The sequence below is a fragment of the Neoarius graeffei genome, chromosome 4 (genome assembly GCF_027579695.1).
Source record: "Neoarius graeffei isolate fNeoGra1 chromosome 4, fNeoGra1.pri, whole genome shotgun sequence".
Classification (NCBI taxonomy): Eukaryota; Metazoa; Chordata; class Actinopteri; order Siluriformes; family Ariidae; genus Neoarius; species Neoarius graeffei.
In genome coordinates, this window is record NC_083572.1 from 18,610,326 (window position 1) to 18,629,327 (window position 19,002).

General features: G+C 38.6%; 1 protein-coding gene across 1 annotated transcript; it reads right to left on the bottom strand.

The window, feature by feature from the left end:
- Positions 1 to 207: 207 nt before the first annotated feature.
- On the bottom strand, positions 208 to 17,654 carry mylkb (myosin light chain kinase b). The gene is made up of 17 exons (XM_060918975.1): positions 16,774 to 17,654; positions 15,751 to 15,867; positions 15,502 to 15,567; positions 14,049 to 14,099; positions 13,700 to 13,827; positions 13,209 to 13,365; positions 10,707 to 11,012; positions 10,550 to 10,585; positions 10,345 to 10,435; positions 10,043 to 10,246; positions 7,450 to 7,667; positions 7,054 to 7,177; positions 2,939 to 3,091; positions 2,626 to 2,749; positions 2,402 to 2,492; positions 2,132 to 2,266; positions 208 to 1,627 (listed from the first exon to the last, which is right to left on the bottom strand). The coding sequence occupies exons 1-17, from the start codon at positions 17,471 to 17,473 to the stop codon at positions 1,368 to 1,370; spliced, it is 2,961 nt and encodes a 986-aa protein (XP_060774958.1). The 5' UTR covers positions 17,474 to 17,654; the 3' UTR covers positions 208 to 1,367.
- Between the last annotated feature and the right edge of the window lie 1,348 nt (positions 17,655 to 19,002).

A 19,002-nucleotide genomic window follows, 5' to 3' on the forward strand; every position in this document is an offset into this window, starting at 1 on the left:
GATGGATGGATGGATGGTATGAATAAATAAATAAACTTGAATCTTAGTGACATTTTAATAAAACTAAGTTTTAATAAAATATTTTACACATTTTTATAATGTAGACCTTCAATCTATGCTTCCATGGCCATTATTTATTGGCACATCTCTCAAATAATATTTATATTAACTTTTTCCCACAGAAACTAAGTGAACAAACACACATACTAAGAGAAAGAAACACTTTTATTGATGTGGCCACTCAAATTTGGATGCAAACCAATGACACATTTGGATGAAACCAACACATTTAAATTAAATAATTGCTTACGTGGTTTATGGTTTAGTCTGTATTATGTATTTGTCTGAATATTCTACTGTGTGTTCAGTGACTATTTCTGTTAATTTATTTCAAGTGTAAAACTCACCAAAGCTTGGTTTAAGTTCTATTAGTTTTAACCAATTAATTCTCTGGTATGACTCAAAAACCCACAAAACACTCACAAAATCCTGTACAAAGACATAAATAAAGGATGAGGACTGCAATGGGATGGGACCTTCTATATCATATTCGCCTCAACATGCTTTGTCATGCAAGTTGACTAAAATAATGGTGAAAACTTAGAACTGAAATAGCACAGGTAAACGAAAGTCCTAAAGTCTGAGATTTAATGCGTTTCCGAGCACTGTGATAGCCCCAAATCAACCCAGTAAAGAAGTAAACATACTTGCTATTTCGGATGTCTACAGATGTATCATGCATGAGTCAGACTGTCAGACTGAAATCATTTTTATACAGTCAGGTCTTCAAAAGTGTATCAGTAGCCATAGTCCACAGTAGAATGAAGAACTATCTAGGATACTTTAGTGTTTCAATACATTAAATGCCTTTATTTCACCACTTGAGTGTGCTAGACTGTAAGCAGAACCGTGAAACATGCACAAAAAAAAAAAGCTGAGACCGAGGAAGACAAAGTAGCATGACCCGTCTTCTTGAATAAGTGCTGATAATCTGGAGAATGAACAAGAGTGGTTTGGAAGTCCAAATGTAGGCACTGAAAGGTTTGTTCAGAAAGGCATGCAGTTCTGACACTTGTCCATTTTTGGCCAAACAGATCTCAGCAGCTGATGATTCTCCGAACCTAAGCACAAGCTGGAATGTCTTTGATCTTGCTGAGCATTCACACAAAACAGTCCATACTCTTTTACCATTGCGGTGTAAAGACAAGAAGTGCATGAATGATTGCACTGGTGTAAGACTTACAGTCTGTGTTCACATCAAAAGCAGCAGAGAACGAACGTAAGCTTGAAGAGATTCAAAGCTCCCACAGTATCCAATCCAAACAACTCATCCCTTCATCTCAGCATTTCCTCATCCACCATGTTGCTCACTCCTCTTCTTCCTCCTCTTCCTCACCTTCTCCTTCACCTTCTTCCTCCTGCATGAACTCCACCATCAGTTCTGCTGTGCAGCTGGCTTCTCCCAGGCTGTTCACCGCTTTGCAGGTGTATTTGGCGTCGTCGTCAGGACACACCTCAGATATTACCAAGCTGCAGTGGCCGTCTTCTTCGTAGTCGATCTGGAAGTGACGTGTCTCCTTGATGGGCTGGTCGTCCTTGTACCATACAACCTCAGGATCCGGATAGCCTGGAGGAAATGCACACAGCACTTTCACACTCATTCTTTAATCCATAGCATCTCATGGGGTTTATTTATTTATAATCATCATCTCATTATCTCTAGCCGCTTTATCCTTCTACAGGGTCGCAGGCAAGCTGGAGCCTATCCCAGCTGACTACGGGTGAAAGGCAGGGTACACCCTAGCTAGACAAGTCACCAGGTCATCACAGGGCTGACACATAGACACAGACAACCATTCACACTCACACCTACGGTCAATTTAGAGTCACCAGTTAACCTAACCTGCATGTCCTTGGATTGTGGGGGAAACTGGAGCACCCGGAGGAAACCCACGCGGACACGGGGAAAACATGCAAACTCCAATGCTGAAAATGCTAACTTTAAATTTTAAGAGAATCTTAAGGACTAAATGGCACCCTGACTGTGGAACAATCCATAAAAATAATTCAGTAAGAACAATTCCTAGTAGACTCAAACCTTTGAGACTATTATGGGTTGAGTTTTAATTACCCTCAATCTTGCAGTCGAAGCGGGCAGCGCTACCCTCCACCACCTCTACATCTTTAATGACGAGGGAAAAGCTGGGAGGAACAGGGGGGTGGGTTTCTTCTTCTGTAGCCTCTAGGAATGGCGCAGGCGGTGCTTCTGATTGCACATATGCACACACATAGAAATGCTTCCTGTTATATGCTTGACACAGTCACTACTACAGTTATTATTATGATATTGCACAGTATAAACAGTATGAATAATGGTGGCCATGCTAGACTGGTCCATTACCTTCAGTTGGCGAGCTTTTCTTGAGCCCAATTCCTCCTAACATTCCCATGGAGCTGAATCTGGAGATGGCTCGCACTGCGTTTCCTGTTTTCTGTAGAGCAGTAGAACAAATGTGCATTGTTCTCGAGTACAAGCAAATAAAAAAAAAAAAAACTAACTCTGGAAACAGCATCCCACTCTTGCCATCAAAATAAAAGCAACACGATCAAACTGAGACTTCTAACCTGCCATCGGCGTCTCAGTATATACTTCTTCATGCGTTCTTTGGAGAGCTGCTTGGCTTCCATGTTCTTGGTGTCCTGTTTAAGCCATTTGTGCTCCAGGCACAGTGCACAGGTGAGTCTGGCTCTGCAGCATGAAAGATCGCTTGATTAGCCTGCTTTCATATTCTGCACTCTTTCCATGAATGCAAATACACCAAAAGCACTTTTTGTTAAGATACTCAATGGATCTTTGTATTACAAAACCTGATGATTAAAAGAAATCTTGCCATCATAAAAGCATATTTAATTAAAGATCTTAGACTTTTGACTTTACTTCATATTTTTCTTCAGTAGGCTGCTGATAAAGTCCTTGGCCTGCTCAGAGATCTCATCAAAAGCCTCATCCTCAAAGTCCCAGGTTGCTGAGGTAACATTTGCAAGCGTTTCATTATCATCATCCCCCATGAATGGAGAGAGACCACTGAGGCTAAGGATAAAATGAGGAAAGATTGGTGGAAAGAATGATGGGTACACATAGCATCGCTTAGAACTTTCAATATCTTCACTGTACATTTAATGCACAGTGATCAGAGATATTGGACCAAACAGCAATCTCATAGATGGCTAAATGTAATTATTCTTAGATGACTGGTGTTCAGTACACAGTCTATGGTTTCCTTTAATTGTACAGAACCAGTCAAAAGTTTGGACACACCTTCTAATACAATGTTTTTTGTTTATTTTTATGAATTAAAAGTCACTTCACGTCTTAAAGTAATGATGGATGTTGTTTCTCTTTACTTAGTTGAGCAGTTATTGACATAATCTGGATTACTACAGTTGTGGAATAGGACTATTTACTTACTGTATGTTTATTATTTACTATTTACTGTTTGATCGCAAATGTAGGTGTATCAGATGCTCGTTGGCTGTGCTGTGAAAACTGTGCATGCAGACGCTCATCTAAGTTTCCAAATCTGTCATTGCTTAACTCTTGAATGTTTTCTATTGTGAATACTATCACTAAAAAGCCTATAATTTCTGCTTTCCAAAGAAATTTATCTCATTCAGAGCTATTCAGTACTTTGGGAGTAACGGTAGGTTGAAGTTGGTACAACAGAGTACACTCTCTGCTTGCAGGACGCCGGGAAACTGCTGGTGCTTTTTGAGTCACGGGAAAGCGGTTAGTCTCTCTCTCTCTCTCGCTTCTAATCGGTTTCTGACTGGATTACTCGTGAATATCAATCAGATAACTTTTATAGGGGTGTTCTCTCACTCTCACTGTTTCTGATGAAATATTCAGCAAAATTTTCTGTCAGTGAGTTTTGATGTTAGTCACGGGAGACTTTGAAGTGAGTTTTCATAGCTTTACCTACTTATTTTTTCAAATCAAACTGATTCATGTAAATACTAAATCACTATTTTAGAATATAACTGGAGTTGCTTTGATGAAAAATATTGAGATCTTAGTGGTCAGAATGATATTTTTAAAAACCGGAAGTCAGAAACGTGAGTGTCAATTTCAATTCAATTAACTAGAGTTGTTTATTGGATGTAGATCAGACAGTTTTTTCATGGTTTGTCTTGAAAGCTGTGAATATTAATCAAAATAATAATTTCTATTCTTTCATATAACACTAGTAGGCCTGACTTTGAAATATACAAAGGCCTACAGAGCACAAAGAGGGTATTAGAAAAAATCTTTCATTACTTTGTTATCGAGTGTACTGATTTAACATTTTACCTAATTAGCATAATTAATACTAATTAAATACTAATTTGCATTATTTGTTTTTACTAATTTTTCTAACGTTGTATTCAGTAAACAACCATCTATGTGCCTGCCAATTTCCATGTAAATATCTTGAAAAATAAAAAAAGTTATTAAAGAAAAAACATTTGGTCTCATTCATTAATGAGACCCATTTTGAACCATGTGATCCTAATACATAATATTATGGCAGTTTTCTAAAAATTAAGCTGTTTTTTTCAATCTTTGATTTGTAATATCTCAAGAACGGATAAACAGATTTTAATTCTGTAAAAAGTATGTTGTTCCGCATTCAATTCTGCATTTAATGAGAGCAGTTTCAAGCAATTTGGACTGAATTTGAATTTTCACCTGATATACCTATCAAATGCATTAAGAAGTCAAGAAATTGTACTCATTAACTTTTGATGAGGCACACCTATTAATTGAAAAGCTTTCCAGGTAATTACCTCATGAAGCTGGTTAAGATAATGCCAATGCATACAAAGCGTCATCAAGGCAAATGGTGGATACTTTGAAGAATCTAAAATATGAAACATATTTTGCTTTTTCACACTTTTTTGTTTACCACGTAATTCCATACATGGTCCATTTGTTATTTTCATAGTTTTGATGTCTTCAGTATTGTTCTACAATGTAGAAAATATATAATACAGAAAAAAACCTACAGTGGTGCTTGAAAGTTTGTGAAACCTTTAGAATTTTCTATATTTCTGCATAAATATGACCTAAAACATCATCAGATTTTCACACAAGTCCTGAAAGTAGATAAAGAGAAACCAGTTAAACAAATGAGACAAAAATATTATACTTGGTCATTTATTTATTGAGGAAAATTATCCAATATTACATATCTGTGAGTGGCAAAACTATGTGAACCTCTAGGATTAGCAGTTAGTTTAAAGGTGAAATTATAGTCAGGTGTTTTCAATCAATGGGATGACAATCAGGTGTGAGTGGGCACCTTGTTTTATTTAAAGAACAGGGATCTATCAAAGTCTGATCTTCACAACACATGTTTGTGGAAGTGTATCATGGCGCAAACAAAGGAGATTTCTGAGGACCTCAGAAAAAGCATTGTTGATGTTCACCAGGCTGGAAAAGGTTACAAAATCATCTCTAAAGAGTTTGGACTCCACCAATCCACAGTCAGACAGATTGTTTACAAATGGAGGAAATTCAAGACCATTGTTACCCTCCCCAGGAGTGGTCGAACAACAAAGATCACTCCAAGAGCAAGGCGTGTAATAGTCGGCAAGGTCACAAAGGACCCCAGGGTAACTTCTAAGCAACTGAAGGCCTCTCTCACATTGACTAATGTTAAATGTTCATGAGTCCACCATCAGGAGAACACTGAACAACAATGGTGTGCATGGCAGAGTTGCAAGGAGAAAGCCACTGCTCTCCAAAAAGAATATTGTTGCTCATCTGCAGTTTGCTAAAGATCATCTGGACAAACCAGAAGGCTATTGGAAAAATGTTTTGTGGATGGATGAGACCAAAATAGAACTTTTTGGTTTAAATGAGAAGCGTTATGTTTGGAGAAAGGAAAACACTGCATTCCAGCATAAGAACCTTATCCCATCTGTAAAACATGATGGTGGTAGTATTATGGTTTGAGCCTGTTTTGCTGCATCTGGGCCAGGACCACTTGCCATCACTGATGGAACAATGAATTCTGAATTATATTAGTGAATTCTAAAGGAAAATGTCAGGACATCTGTCCATGAACTGAATCTTAAGAGAAGGTGGGTCATGCAGCAAGACAACGACCCTAAGCATGCAAGTTGTTCTACCAAAGAATGGTTAAAGAAGAATAAAGTTAATCTTTTGGAATGGCCAACTCAATGTCCTGACCTTAATCCAATCGAAATGTTGTGGAAGGACCCAGAGGAGATTCTAGAGTCTGTTGTGGCCCCAAGCAAAAATTTCCAGGGGGCCCTTCTGACCAGTGTTCATCACCAATATGTTATAAATAATCTGACACCAATGAAAAATGTATGAAACCAAAGTTTTTTAAATTCCAAATGTGAAAATACAATGGTAAAGAACAATAAAAACAATAAAAAACAAAATAAATAGGCCCTCAGGCCCTGACTCTCGGGGGGCCCCTGGACCAGGGGGCCCCAAGCAGTTGCCTGCCTTGCCTGTTCACAAGCTGCGCGTCTGGAAGGACCTGAAGTGAGCAGTTCATGTGAAGAAACCCACCAACATCCCAGAGTTGAAGCTGTTCTGTACGGAGGAATGGGCTAAAATTCCTCCAAGCCGGTGTGCAGGACTGATCAACAGTTACCGGAAATGTTTAGTTGCAGTTATTGCTGCACAAGGGGGTCACACCAGATACTGAAAGCAAAGGTTCACATACTTTTGCCACTTACAGATATGTAACATTGGATCATTTTCCTCAATAAATAAATGACCAAGTATAATATTTTGGTCTCATTTGTTTAACTCTTTATCTACTTTTAGGACTTGTGTGAAAATCTGATGATGTTTTAGGTCATATTTATGCAGAAATATAGAAAATTCTAAAGGGTTCACAAACTTTCAAGCACCACTGTATGAATGAGTAGGGGTGTCCAAACTTTTGCCTGGTACTGTATTTAAACACATTGTTAAAAAAAAGAAAAAAAAAAGAAAATACTGAGACTAGTTCAGAAGAAGGCTGTATCACGTACAGGATGTAGCAGATCACCCCAATGCTCCACATATCTGTTGCATAACCAATTTCTTCATAGTTAATAACCTCAGGAGCTACAAACTCTGGTGTTCCAAAGAGAACCTTGAGGGAACCCGAGCTGTCTATGGACAGAAGAAAATCACCACAATCAGCTCATCTCAAAGGACAAGTGAGAAACAAAAAGATTTACATTGCTTTTTGACTTTGGGTTATGCAAAAGAGAAAAATAATGTTTCTTTGTATATGTTTAATGATTAAACTATCCTATGGCATTTCACACAGTTTGTGCTGGACTGAAACATTGAAACAACATTCCTACTGAGAAACTTCCACACTACATCTGTTTATTATCAGACATGACACATTTTCACCAAGTTAGAAAGCAGACAAGTACCTAGCCTCCGTGCGAGGCCAAAGTCGATGAGTTTGATCTTGCTGCCCGTCTTGTTGACGCACATGATGTTCTCTGGCTTGAGGTCTAAGTGCACAATGCCCTGTTTGTGGATGAACTGAACACCATCGATAATCTGGAGCATATACTTAATAACCTCACGTTCGGACAGCTCAAAATCTTCATCAACGATTCGCTCGAACAGCTCGCCACCAGAGATCCTGCAACCAACAGAGACAAGACAGACGTCACCAATCAGACAGCACCAAAAACAGAACTGAAACTGAAGAGACAGCATAGGACTTAATCAGCACAATGCGTTTAATCAGCACTTTCCATTAAACAAGCAAGACCTTTTTCTGCTTATGGTAGAGTAAACAAATCCCACACTCAAAATGAGATTCAAATCTGGGCCTTTTTTCCATCATGGCTGCCAAGCTAAGGTTGTGCATATTATGCTTTCACTCCTCCTTCACTCAGGCTTGTTAACACTATATAAGGACAAGTGACAAGCACTTCTCCAATCACACACCACTGTCTCTGCTGCTCACTCCATAAAAAGCCAAACTGTGATTTAAGGGTGCTGGGGAGAGAAAAAGCTATCAAACATCTGAGTTCGCTCAGAAGTGTCTGAGATGAGAACACTGTGAGAACCAGGAGTGGCTTTTGACCATAGATTGTGGTGAATCAGGGCGACATTAAGAACGACAGGGCTTCAAACAAAATTAATTCTAGAGTCTATCACACTTGACATATTATAAGGTAGGCTCTAGTGCCATTTTTTTGAGTAGCCCTATAATAGGCAGTTGAGAGTTGAAATCACAGTCATCCAGCAGCTCGTTTTGAGTGGGTTACTCTAGACATACCTTTGTTTAACTGTGTTCAATACAACAGGTGTATTTGCTAGGTTTTTATCAAACTCTTCAGTTGAACTGTATTTCAAAAGCCAATCAAAAGCTAAACTAGCATATAAATTAAGCACTGGAAAATGGACCTTTTCAAAAAGAAGGTTCTTCAAGTGTGCTTCTAGTATACTTCTTTTAAACTAAAAATAAGAGAGTATGCTTTCAGTTTACTTTTTATTTACTTATCAGAGATATACTGAATAAAGTTATACATAAATATACTTGGCTTATAGTGAAAAGTATATAGAAAAGTCTAAGTATATTAAGCTTGTACTTAAACTTTTAATCAAGATATACTTAACAAAAGTGTAATAAAGTATTAAAATATTTGTGCCTTATGTTTAAGTGTACTTGCCCTGTAGTTGTGCTTCAGCATTGTTGACTCTTAGGTATGTCTGTGGTTTCCTATATGGTTTTTAATTTTTATTTCTCCTGTGTGGGATAATTAATTTTTATTTATTTATGTATTTATTTTTTCTTTAGAGCTTGGATGTTAATTCTAGTTGTCATTGCCATGTTTTTATACTTTGGCATTTAATACAATGTTGCTTTAAATTTTGATTTTTAAAGAAAATGAATATGTTCTTAATCCTGAGTATCTGTTGTTATTTTGTGAATTCTTACCTTTATAACTTTATTGTACCTTAAGGTACAAAACACTTAAGTTGTTTACTGGTAGTGTGTATGAGGTAAGGGAAGGGCTAGAAAACTAATAGTATACCTAGAAGGGTCATTGTAGCATACTTCAAAACTAAAAAGTGGACTAGATGTATATAACCAGTAACTAATAGTATATTTCCAATATGCTATAAAGTATACTTTTATAAACTAAAAAGTGGACTAGAAGTGTGTCACAAGTAAACCAATAGTACAGTATATTTCCAGTATACTACAAAGTATACTTTAGTTTACTTTATACTACAAAGTATACTTTAGTTTACTTTTTAGTAAACTAAAAAGTGGACTACAAGTATAGAACTAGTAAACTATTAGTATACAAGTTTACTTGTGGTATACTTGCAATACAAAATAAAAAATACTAGTTGTATACTCAGAGTTTACTTCTCTTAGACTTAAAGTATACTTTTTATCAACTAAAAGTGGGCCAATTTAGTCCCAAGAAGTATTAGATTAGTTTACTTACAAGTATACTGTAAGTACATTGATATCAATATACTTGGTACACAAAAGTATACTTAAGGAAATATACTTTAACTTTACTTAAGTATACTTAATAAAATGAACTTGAAGTATACTTCTTTTTGATAAGGGGAGTCACATTTTTCTTCCGAGGAACAAGGTCACCATGGTGCAGACACATTCCTCCAATCCTTCTTTCTCTCTCTAATCTTTGCAATATATCTTACAATAGAAATAGTTCTGTATATCATAGACACACTGTCTGCACTTACACTTTGCCATTGTTTGCAAAAATGTATTAGTTTTAATTCCAATTATTTGCCATAAAAAAGCTCTAGATGCCCCGTCTGCTGCTCCTCATGCACTGAAAATGTTTATAGAGTGAGCAAGGGGCAGCATGATTCCTGCCCCAATGGGCCTCTATTAGTACTTGCCTTGTTCCTTTCACATAAATGTCTCTAAATAACAACAAAAAAAGATATCCAGTAGTCTATTAAAGCTTTATGTACATTTCAACCCAACATAGTAGTTTGAAAGTCTACTGGACTTACATTTCCAAAACCATCACAATGTTAGATTTGTCCTCGAAAGCATCCACACACTGCACAAGTTTAGGATGATGGAGGCTGTTCATGATGCCGATCTCCTGTCGCACGCTTTCCTTCTCTTTCTGCGAGAAGGCTTTGATGAACTTCCCAGCCCACACCTTTTTGGTCGACTTCTCCACCAGTTTGAAGACTTGACCAAATTTGCCGCTGACAGAGAAGAGGCAGAGACAAAAAGTTGAAAGAAGTGGAGAGGGCAGAGAAACAGATTTCTTTTTTTTTTGGAGAAGAGTGTAATTATGTCTTACGTCCCCAAGCGATCCTCTACGTCATAGAACTCTTTAACAGTACTGTCTTTCTTTATGACCACATCCCTATACTCAGGCTCTTTATCTGAATCTGAAGAATTGGGAGAAGGAGAAACAGTTGAGATGGCTCATTGAAAGGGTTCAACGTTTCCTGGAAAAGCAAGCAAATAAATTGAAGGACTGACATACTGGCTGGATTACGTACCATCATCTGCAGCCTCTGCCTCTTCTTCTTTTTTTTCTAGGGGCGAAAATTAGTGCAAACTTTAATGCACATACCAAGTTCCATTATTATGAATGAAGCTGCAATTCAGTGCTTTAATAGCACCATCAAACACTTAAAGCAAGTCTCTCCCTCTCACCTGGCACCTCTGGTTCTCCCACAGTGACAGGTTCTGACTCGGCGCTGGGTTCACCAATGCCATACATGTTAACGGCACGCACACGGAACTTGTACTGGCGGTCAGGGAGCAGCTGCTGTACATGGTAGGAGGTGCTGTTACAGGAAGTGAGGTCACTCCACGTGTTGTCCAGGGAGTTCCAGATCTCCAAGTTGTATGACTTGACAATACTGCCACCATCATACGTGGGTCCATACCAGGAGAGGGTGAGCGAGGAACGGCGGATGTCTGATGCAGCCGGGACACCCGCTGGTGGATCAGGCTTGTCTAACATAGCGATATGCAATGAGCAGTGAAGGAGAGATGACATTTCATTAAATGCTACTGGTTTAAAGAAGCATTTCATACCAAGTCCATAATGTAATGTGTGTTTCGCGGAAGAACATCCACCATGTAGCCACGCAAAACAGAAAAGTATTGGATTAGCAGTAATATGACTTTGTGACTTAGAACTTGAATATCTTTTTACTAAAAAAACAATGGCTAATATATCTATGTTACAGGTCAGAATTGGAGGTCAGGTGGAATTTTTCAACCTAGGTTAGAATTTTTAACCCAGTTCATAATTTGCTACTTGTATGTATTAGGGAGACTTACTATATTTAAGGTTAGGTTTAGAGTTAGGATTTGGGAAGACTTTGTATTTTATAATAAAACAAAGTATCTTGGGGTTAGGTTTAGGATTTGGGAAGACTTTGTATTTAATTTGCACTGGCAGCGGGAGCGCAAATTGTTACTCTCACTCAGGATCTTTCTACTTTATTATTTTTATTCTTCTCCTAACACTTTTAGGATGCTATTTCCCCCTCAGTTTTCAACCAATCATCACCAAATTTCACATGAAGAATACCTCTGGGCTGAATTATGTTGCTATGACTTTTGGTGCTGATCTGGATCACTGATCTAGAATGATCCATGAAAAACAGGCTTTTTTTTCAATCACTTATAACTCTGTCAAATTTCATGATTTTTTCAATCAGTTTTTTTTTAAATTTTGTTCATTGAGTCAGGATGCAACTTGTCCTCACTAAGCATCATTCTCTATCTCTTACCATACCAGATCTATAGGGTACAGTGACCAGATGTCCCAGTTTGTAACAGCTAGCACAAATTACTGTGACTTTAGTCACAATCTCTATCTCGTTTAAATTACTTGATGGCATAAGTAATTACTTGATGGCATAAGACTGACTCATTAATGAATTCAAAATATATATTACTCTTTCTATCGTGATTGTTGCTGATCTAGTTGTTAAGGTGTTGGGTTAAGAATCAAAAGGTTCTGAGTTTGAATCTTGGTTATGTATGAAAAAAAGATATGTAAAAGAAAATGCTGAATAGATAGGCAAGAGGAAATGGATGGAAGAAAGAGAGACAAAAGAAGTGATGGAAAGTCCCTTTTAAGAATCTTAGATAATCCAAAATGTTACCTAGGTTGGAAATTATGAACTAGGTTAAAAATTTTAACACAGGTAAAAAAAAATCACCTAGGTTGAATTTTTTTGGCCTATAACATCTATCTATCTATCTATCTATCTATCTATCTATCTATCTATCTATCTATCTATCTATCTATCTATCTATCTATCTATCTATCTAATGCATTCATGATTATCATTTTTATTCTAGCTTAATATGTTGCACTCTTTCCTGATCTCAGAATTTACACTTGTCCTTACTTAACTTATTTGTCTTATCTCAAATACTCTCAGCTATGTACTATGCTAGGAAAATTCTTCCAGTTCTGTGCCATGAAAAAAAAAAACCCACACAAATTAAATTATGGATTTTGCATGGGATACTTGTTTGGTGCGAAATAGGTGCGTCATCATGGTCACATGTAGGTTATTTTTGTTGCACCAAACAAATTACAGGAAGAGGACTGTTAAGAAAGGACACTTGTTGAAAATGCTGTTTGTCTTAGTCTTGATTCAGTGACTGATCAGAGACAGTTCTTACCATAATAATGACAAATTATGCTCTTAACTTACAATTCGAGTGCGTCAAATTTATACCAGGTTTCTATACTGATTATCAGTCATTCATCATCATGAACGGTGTTACTCTGATCAGGGTTTCAGTGGATCCAGAACCCTGGATGTGAAGTGGGAATACACCCTGAATGGGATGCCAATGCATCACAGGGCAGCATGTGCACACACATACTGTACATTCATTCACACCAAGGGTATAGTCATAGTTAACAGTCCACTTATTGGCTTGTTTTTGAGAGGAATCTGAATTCAAACTGGCTCCCTTGTGTATTTACATCCTACACTCTCGCCACAGTGTCCCTAGCTGATATATATATAGTACCTTAACTACAAAGTATGATTCAGAGTGTAAAACAAATCACATATATATATATATATTTTTAATTTGCAATCTGTTGGTGTATGGAGTCAGTTTCAGCTCTTCGGCTCTCAGTCCTCCTCCACCCTCACATACAGTCGAGTGTCATACCTACGACAGTAAGGTTGAGCGAGGCTTGCTTGGTGCCATATTTATTCTGCAGCTCCAGTGTGTAACAGCCACAGTGGTCCTGGTCGCTCGCTGCAATCGTCAACTGACTGCTGTTCTCTGAGGTCTCTATAGTGACTCCGCCACTTCCTGTCTGGATCTAGAGTGCAAAAAAAGAGACCAAATGATAAATGAGTCATAAACCCAAGAGACAAAACAACAGTGTGCTGAATATTTTCAAACTGCTATTGTGAGTGGTTGTTAATCATTCAGAAGCCTGTGGAAAGTCACTAAAGTGAGTGATGATCCCCTGTAACTGGGATCCTAAATATTTAATCAGTAATGGCAATCAGGAGCATTGGACAAAAAGAGTTCATTTTTCTTGATAAAACGCCTCAATATAGAACCGACAGCACGTATACTTATCTTCACTTCTTCTCTCCTCTACACTCTCCAGATCCATTCCTTTCTCCTTAATTTCGAATTTTTCTTACCGGTTTTTTGAACTTGAGCCAGTTGCAGGTAATAGGTGTAGTGCCTCCAAAGTTACACAATAGCTCCACCTTCTCTCCTGCTCTGATCTTGAGATCCCCAGGGAATTGAAGAACCTGGGGAGGAGAACCTGCACGGATGGGGAGGAATGTGGGCTTGCATTAAATTCAGCCCTACTTTATCTGAGCGTACTACACACCAATACTGCATTTCCAGCAAATATTTCCAGGGCTGCTTATTACATTTTACATCTGTATATGGTGTATGGTAATGGCTGCTTTGCATGCATCTCATTCAATGAAATGTGTTAGATTTCATGAGAAATGGAGAAAGGAGTTACAAAAGAGTTACCTTGTTTGGTGGGAGACTTTGGTGCTGGTTTCTTCTTTATTCTGGCTTCATCTGGATAATGCACACAATGCCATGTTAGGATGAATAAGTGCTACAAATGATCACTTTAGTTTATTTTAAACGTGAGTATCCCCTCACAACATGCAGCCAGTCGTTTTGTTTAAAGACAAGGAAAAAATCATCCATCAAGTGGAGAGCAACAGAAAAAAAACCAACAACTCTCATAGAAGCATCCTTAATGAGGGTGTCTCTCTGCAGGACCTGCTTCTAGACATTGTGGACTAATGGAAGAATCTTGTCATTCTGGAGGTCATATTGGAGTATATATACTTGAGCTGCATATGGACCAGTCAGCATTTATTCTTGAGTGCCTGGGAGAATATTCAGGAGCTCTACAGAAGGCTTGCCTCTGCTGCTTAGCATCCCACAGAGAAGGCTTGCCTAACATATACCGCCTGCTGGAATTCTCCTTTTAAGGGCACGCTAAAAATAGGGGCCCCACGATCCAGGAAATGGTACTGGTTCTCTCCCCAATATTTATTCTAGCTTTGATAGCCGTCAAGAAACAATGCGACATATAAACCTCACTAATGCTTAGGTGCAGTGTGAAGACATGGTCAGAGGAAGCATTTAAAGAGGCAGCAAGTGCAAGAGAAAACCATTTGAATCCATTTTAGATCATTCTTTTCTGCTTCCATCAGAAGCGTTTCTGTTTGAACGCACTCTTCACATTCCCCTATTTCATTTTCCATATCATCAGGCTACTTCTTTGTGACAGGCTCTGTTAGTTGTGCTTGTGAAATGTTAGATGCTTGTAAGGTAACTATATAACTCAAGGGAAAACTTTCCAATAAAATATATGTATTTTTTATGTTAACAGAGCCAGATTCCTCATTCTTGGGGTTATATCCAGATTTATAAGGGTTTAATAATAACAGTGATGTTAATCAATCACTATTATTAGATTAGCACTAAGATAAGGAGAAGCTGGATCAATGTGGTCTGATTTTATTTCTCTCACTTTTATCTCCAACTTATATCAATTAACTCATCAACTAACTTCCAGTGCTGTTCCTTCCAAACAAGTAACCTGACATTTGCCAACAGGTGAAGCAGACAAAGTCCCTCTTCCAATGCCACTGTACAGCCATGTTGACCAGCCGTGGCATTATCACTTTTCTGGGTTGAAAGTATCAAATGGCATATGCATTTAAAAAGGAAACATATATTTATGTCCATCTTGCTTCATGAGAAGTCTCACAATGGGGAGCATCAAGTGTACATGAGATTTCCTAGATATGTGACCATAGATCTTCATGGTCATGGTCATATCCCATGTTTGGATCCAAGAGGAACATGGAATTCATTCTGATACCAGAAAGCTGTCATATCTGTAAAATGAAAAATCCCATGCTGAAAAATTAGACACAACAATAATTTTTTTTTTACTTACTCTCTGTTGTTGGTATTGAAGATGAGCTTTTCCTGTGCTTCTTTTCTGCTGAAGGATCTGAAGGATCTATAAAAAAAGATAAACAATCAATGCATGTTAATATATCTGCCAGTGGTGGTGCAGTAGCTGTAAAATGAATGTCCTTATTTGTATATAATCAGATAAAGACTGGTTAATATGCTCAAAAGTAGATCGAAAGCAAGGAAGAAAAATCCACAAAAAGTGGAGGAATATTTTTGAGACACTGACCATCCACGTGAACCATGCAGGAGCATTCGGCTTTTCCTTCAGCATTCTCCGCTTTGCACAAATAGCGCCCCTCATCCTCAGGAAGGGCTTTGTCTATGGTGAGTGAACACTTGCCCGCTAATGTGAAGAAAAAAAAAAGACCAAAACAACTATACATGATGCATGAGCACAAGTAGTGATTATTTACTCATCTCGTAAGGAAATTAATAATCATCAGTATTAAAACATTTTCAGTTGAATTGGATGGAAAGACTCGACTCTGCCAAATATGAGTTTTATGGACTTTATCTTAGCTGGCAATAGTAGATGTCTACTAGATTCATCCTAGTAGGTTAATGCTTGTTTGGACAAAACAAACCTCTCAGTGGAATAATAGACATAATACTTATACACAGAGTTGCTTCAAAAGAAAGGTCTATCCTAACTGCTGGATAAAGCAACAATGCAGGATATCTCTAATCTTTTGGTGTGACCCAGGCTTGGGAAATCCTGCGCTGCTATTTCTGAACATTCAAACTGTGCCAGAGTGGCTGAGAACCTTGGCCGCTTTGTGTTTGCATAGACGGCCAGTCGTTTTTGAGCCCCCATATCAGATGGCTCAATAGGGATGAGCTAAATGAGCTGAAATAGCAGCACTAACCTGGAGTCTCCCATGTAAAGCCAAATGCCTGATTTATGAACACAGTGATCTACAGCCTGTTAGTTGTAGGGAGTATCTGAAAACACATTTTAAGCTTCACAAGACTCTTTCACTAACTCATCATCAGAAGCATAAAACCAGAGGAACGTATGCATCTTCTGACATGTGAGCTGGAGCTGTAGAACCACATCTGGGCATTGTCAAAAGGAAAAAGGCTAAAATAGTGAGCATAGGGAGCCTGATTTGAAATAGTCTCTCGCTAACATTTGTATCTCTCTTCTCGACCAATTACCAACGCATCTAAATTACACAAATATTTAAATTTCAATTTAATCAATAAAAATAAGCAAGGTATTAAGAAGTCATGATTCATCACCTCATACCTTTATTAGATAAGACAATAAACTTTGACGGCTTCACAACCTTCCCATCAAGTGTCCAGGTGATGACAGCCTGAGGGTCAGAGGTCACTGTGCACTCTAACCTCAGCAGCTCTCCATCGAGAACAGTCAAATCACTCAGAGGCTGTGTGAACACTGGTGCTTTGCCCGTGCCTTTCTTCTTTCCATCCTCTCCATCCATGGAATTGGCCATGCTCTTTGTTTCAGCTGAACTCCTGTCCACATCACTGCTCTTCTTCTGACTGATGCTATCATTATTGTTCTTTGGTTCCACTATCACACCATCACTTTTCTTTTCTGTGCATGGAATGATCTCCTTTTTCGTAGTCCCTGCATCATTATTTTTGTCTGTCTCTTCTTTTTCTACTAAATTGTTCTTTTTGTCATCTGTCGCTACATTCACACCGTTAATGCTTGTTTGTTTGTCTTTAGCGATTGTTGGTGTAGGAGCTGGTTCTTTTGCGCTAGGCTTTTCTGATTCTATGTTCTTCTTCTTATTGAGGACAGACCTGAAGTCTGCAGGTGCACTGCTGTTATCCGGCTCTGGTGGAGGTGGTTTGGGTGAGCCTCCCTCTTTCTTCCCCAACACTGACCTGAAGTCTACTTTGACTGGGGTGTTTGTCTTGATCTCTGACCCCAGCTTAGGCCCCGGACGAGGCTTAAGGGCTGCCCTGAAGTCCATCTGTCCTCCTTAGCCACTATACTTAGAAGCAAGAATACTTCTGGACGTTTCTTGCTTTTTAGATCTAGAGTTTCCGGAACGTCCACAGACGTATCCTTTTTCGCAATAGGTTCTGGGGAAATCCTGGTTATTAAAGAACTGTGTGGAGGTCCTGCTCCGTCCGTGGCTCCCTGCTGCTCTGTTCGAGCCACTACTGGCTCAGAAGCCCTGGAATAGTGTGAGGGAGGAGAGAAAGGACAAAAAGAGAGAGAATGATAATGAGCAAGGGGGATATACAGTGGGAGGGAGAGGGGTGTTGGAAGGGGGAAATGGATTGTTTGAAAGCTTACTCTCCATTCTATAATAGGTTAATTAGAGATGGGGACATGTTTTCATGTCTGCATGGCATCAGTGGGGACCTCTGTTGCCATATTAGGAAAACACTTCCAGTGCAAAGGCACCCACGCAGCAGGACAGCAATGGGAGATAAACAGCCCAAGGAAGAGCATAAGCTACTGACTCAGGATCAGCATCTCTGAGATAATGGGAACTGATGTGGGTCAGGGGTATAGTTTCTTGGACTGACCAAAGATCAGAGGTGAACTTGGTTGTGGGGTTTTAAAGGCGGAGCCTGAGGAGCCTCTAAGGCACAAGAAGAAAGTGTGGGCGATGTTTACGAGAGAGATGAGAATCAACATAGTCCTTCAGCAGACACTGTGCTGCACAAGAATGTCACATTCTTGTGCAAGCCTGAGCACTGGGAACACAGCAGTTGAAAAAAATGTTGAAAAAGGGAGAAAGAGAAGAGGAGGAAAGTGAATGAAGACAGAGAGTTACTGAAACAATCTATGACTGGCACTGGAGAAAAAGAGAGAGATAAGAAAGATGGAATGATTTGATTCCCTGTTCTCCCAAAACTTGGACAGAGACCAGAAGAGAAGTGTTCTCAATTTTCCATGGGTATTTGTTTTGATGTTCCTAACCTGTTGACCTCTCCATAAACGGGAGCTTTATTGGACTAGTCCTCGAGGCAGTCCACCAATCAGGACTGCATCATATGTCTCTCACAGTTTATGTTAAAATGTTGCATTGGCTGCCTTATATGGTCATAAACATCTATGTTACACTGCTTGATGTGTGTGTGTGTGTGTGTGTGTGTGTGTGTGTGTGTGTCTGAGCGCGTGTATATACTCAAAGAATGGCTAAGGGAGGACGCTAAAAGATAATTTGCAAGAGTTAATATCTTGGGTCAACACTTTGACAAGCTGTTAGTAAATTTCCACAATTGCAGAAAAGAAAAGGAATGCCTCATTACTCACACGGCATATGTCAGGGATTTAAAGCCATCCAGCGCTAGATTAGATCTCTCTTTTATAGCTGCAGATCATTTTTATTATATACACTATAATCTCATCTCATTTATTTTGTAGTCTGGTTATAAGAATTACCCCACTTTAGAGGAAACTAGGGATGATTGTAACAGTTTTACAACCCCAATTCCAAAAAAGTTGGGACAAAGTACAAATTGTAAATAAAAACGGAATGCAATC

Excerpts from the sequence above, each read along its gene's own strand:
- mylkb (XM_060918975.1), bottom strand. The coding sequence starts at position 17,473 with ATGGACTTCAGGGCAGCCCTTAAGCCTCGTCCGGGGCCTAAGCTGGGG. Across the intron at positions 2,493-2,625 it reads TACTGAGACGCCGATGGCAG|AAAACAGGAAACGCAGTGCG; the intron begins GTTAGAAGTCTC and ends ACTGCTCTACAG. Across the intron at positions 2,267-2,401 it reads GAAAAGCTCGCCAACTGAAG|AAGCACCGCCTGCGCCATTC; the intron begins GTAATGGACCAG and ends ATGTGCAATCAG.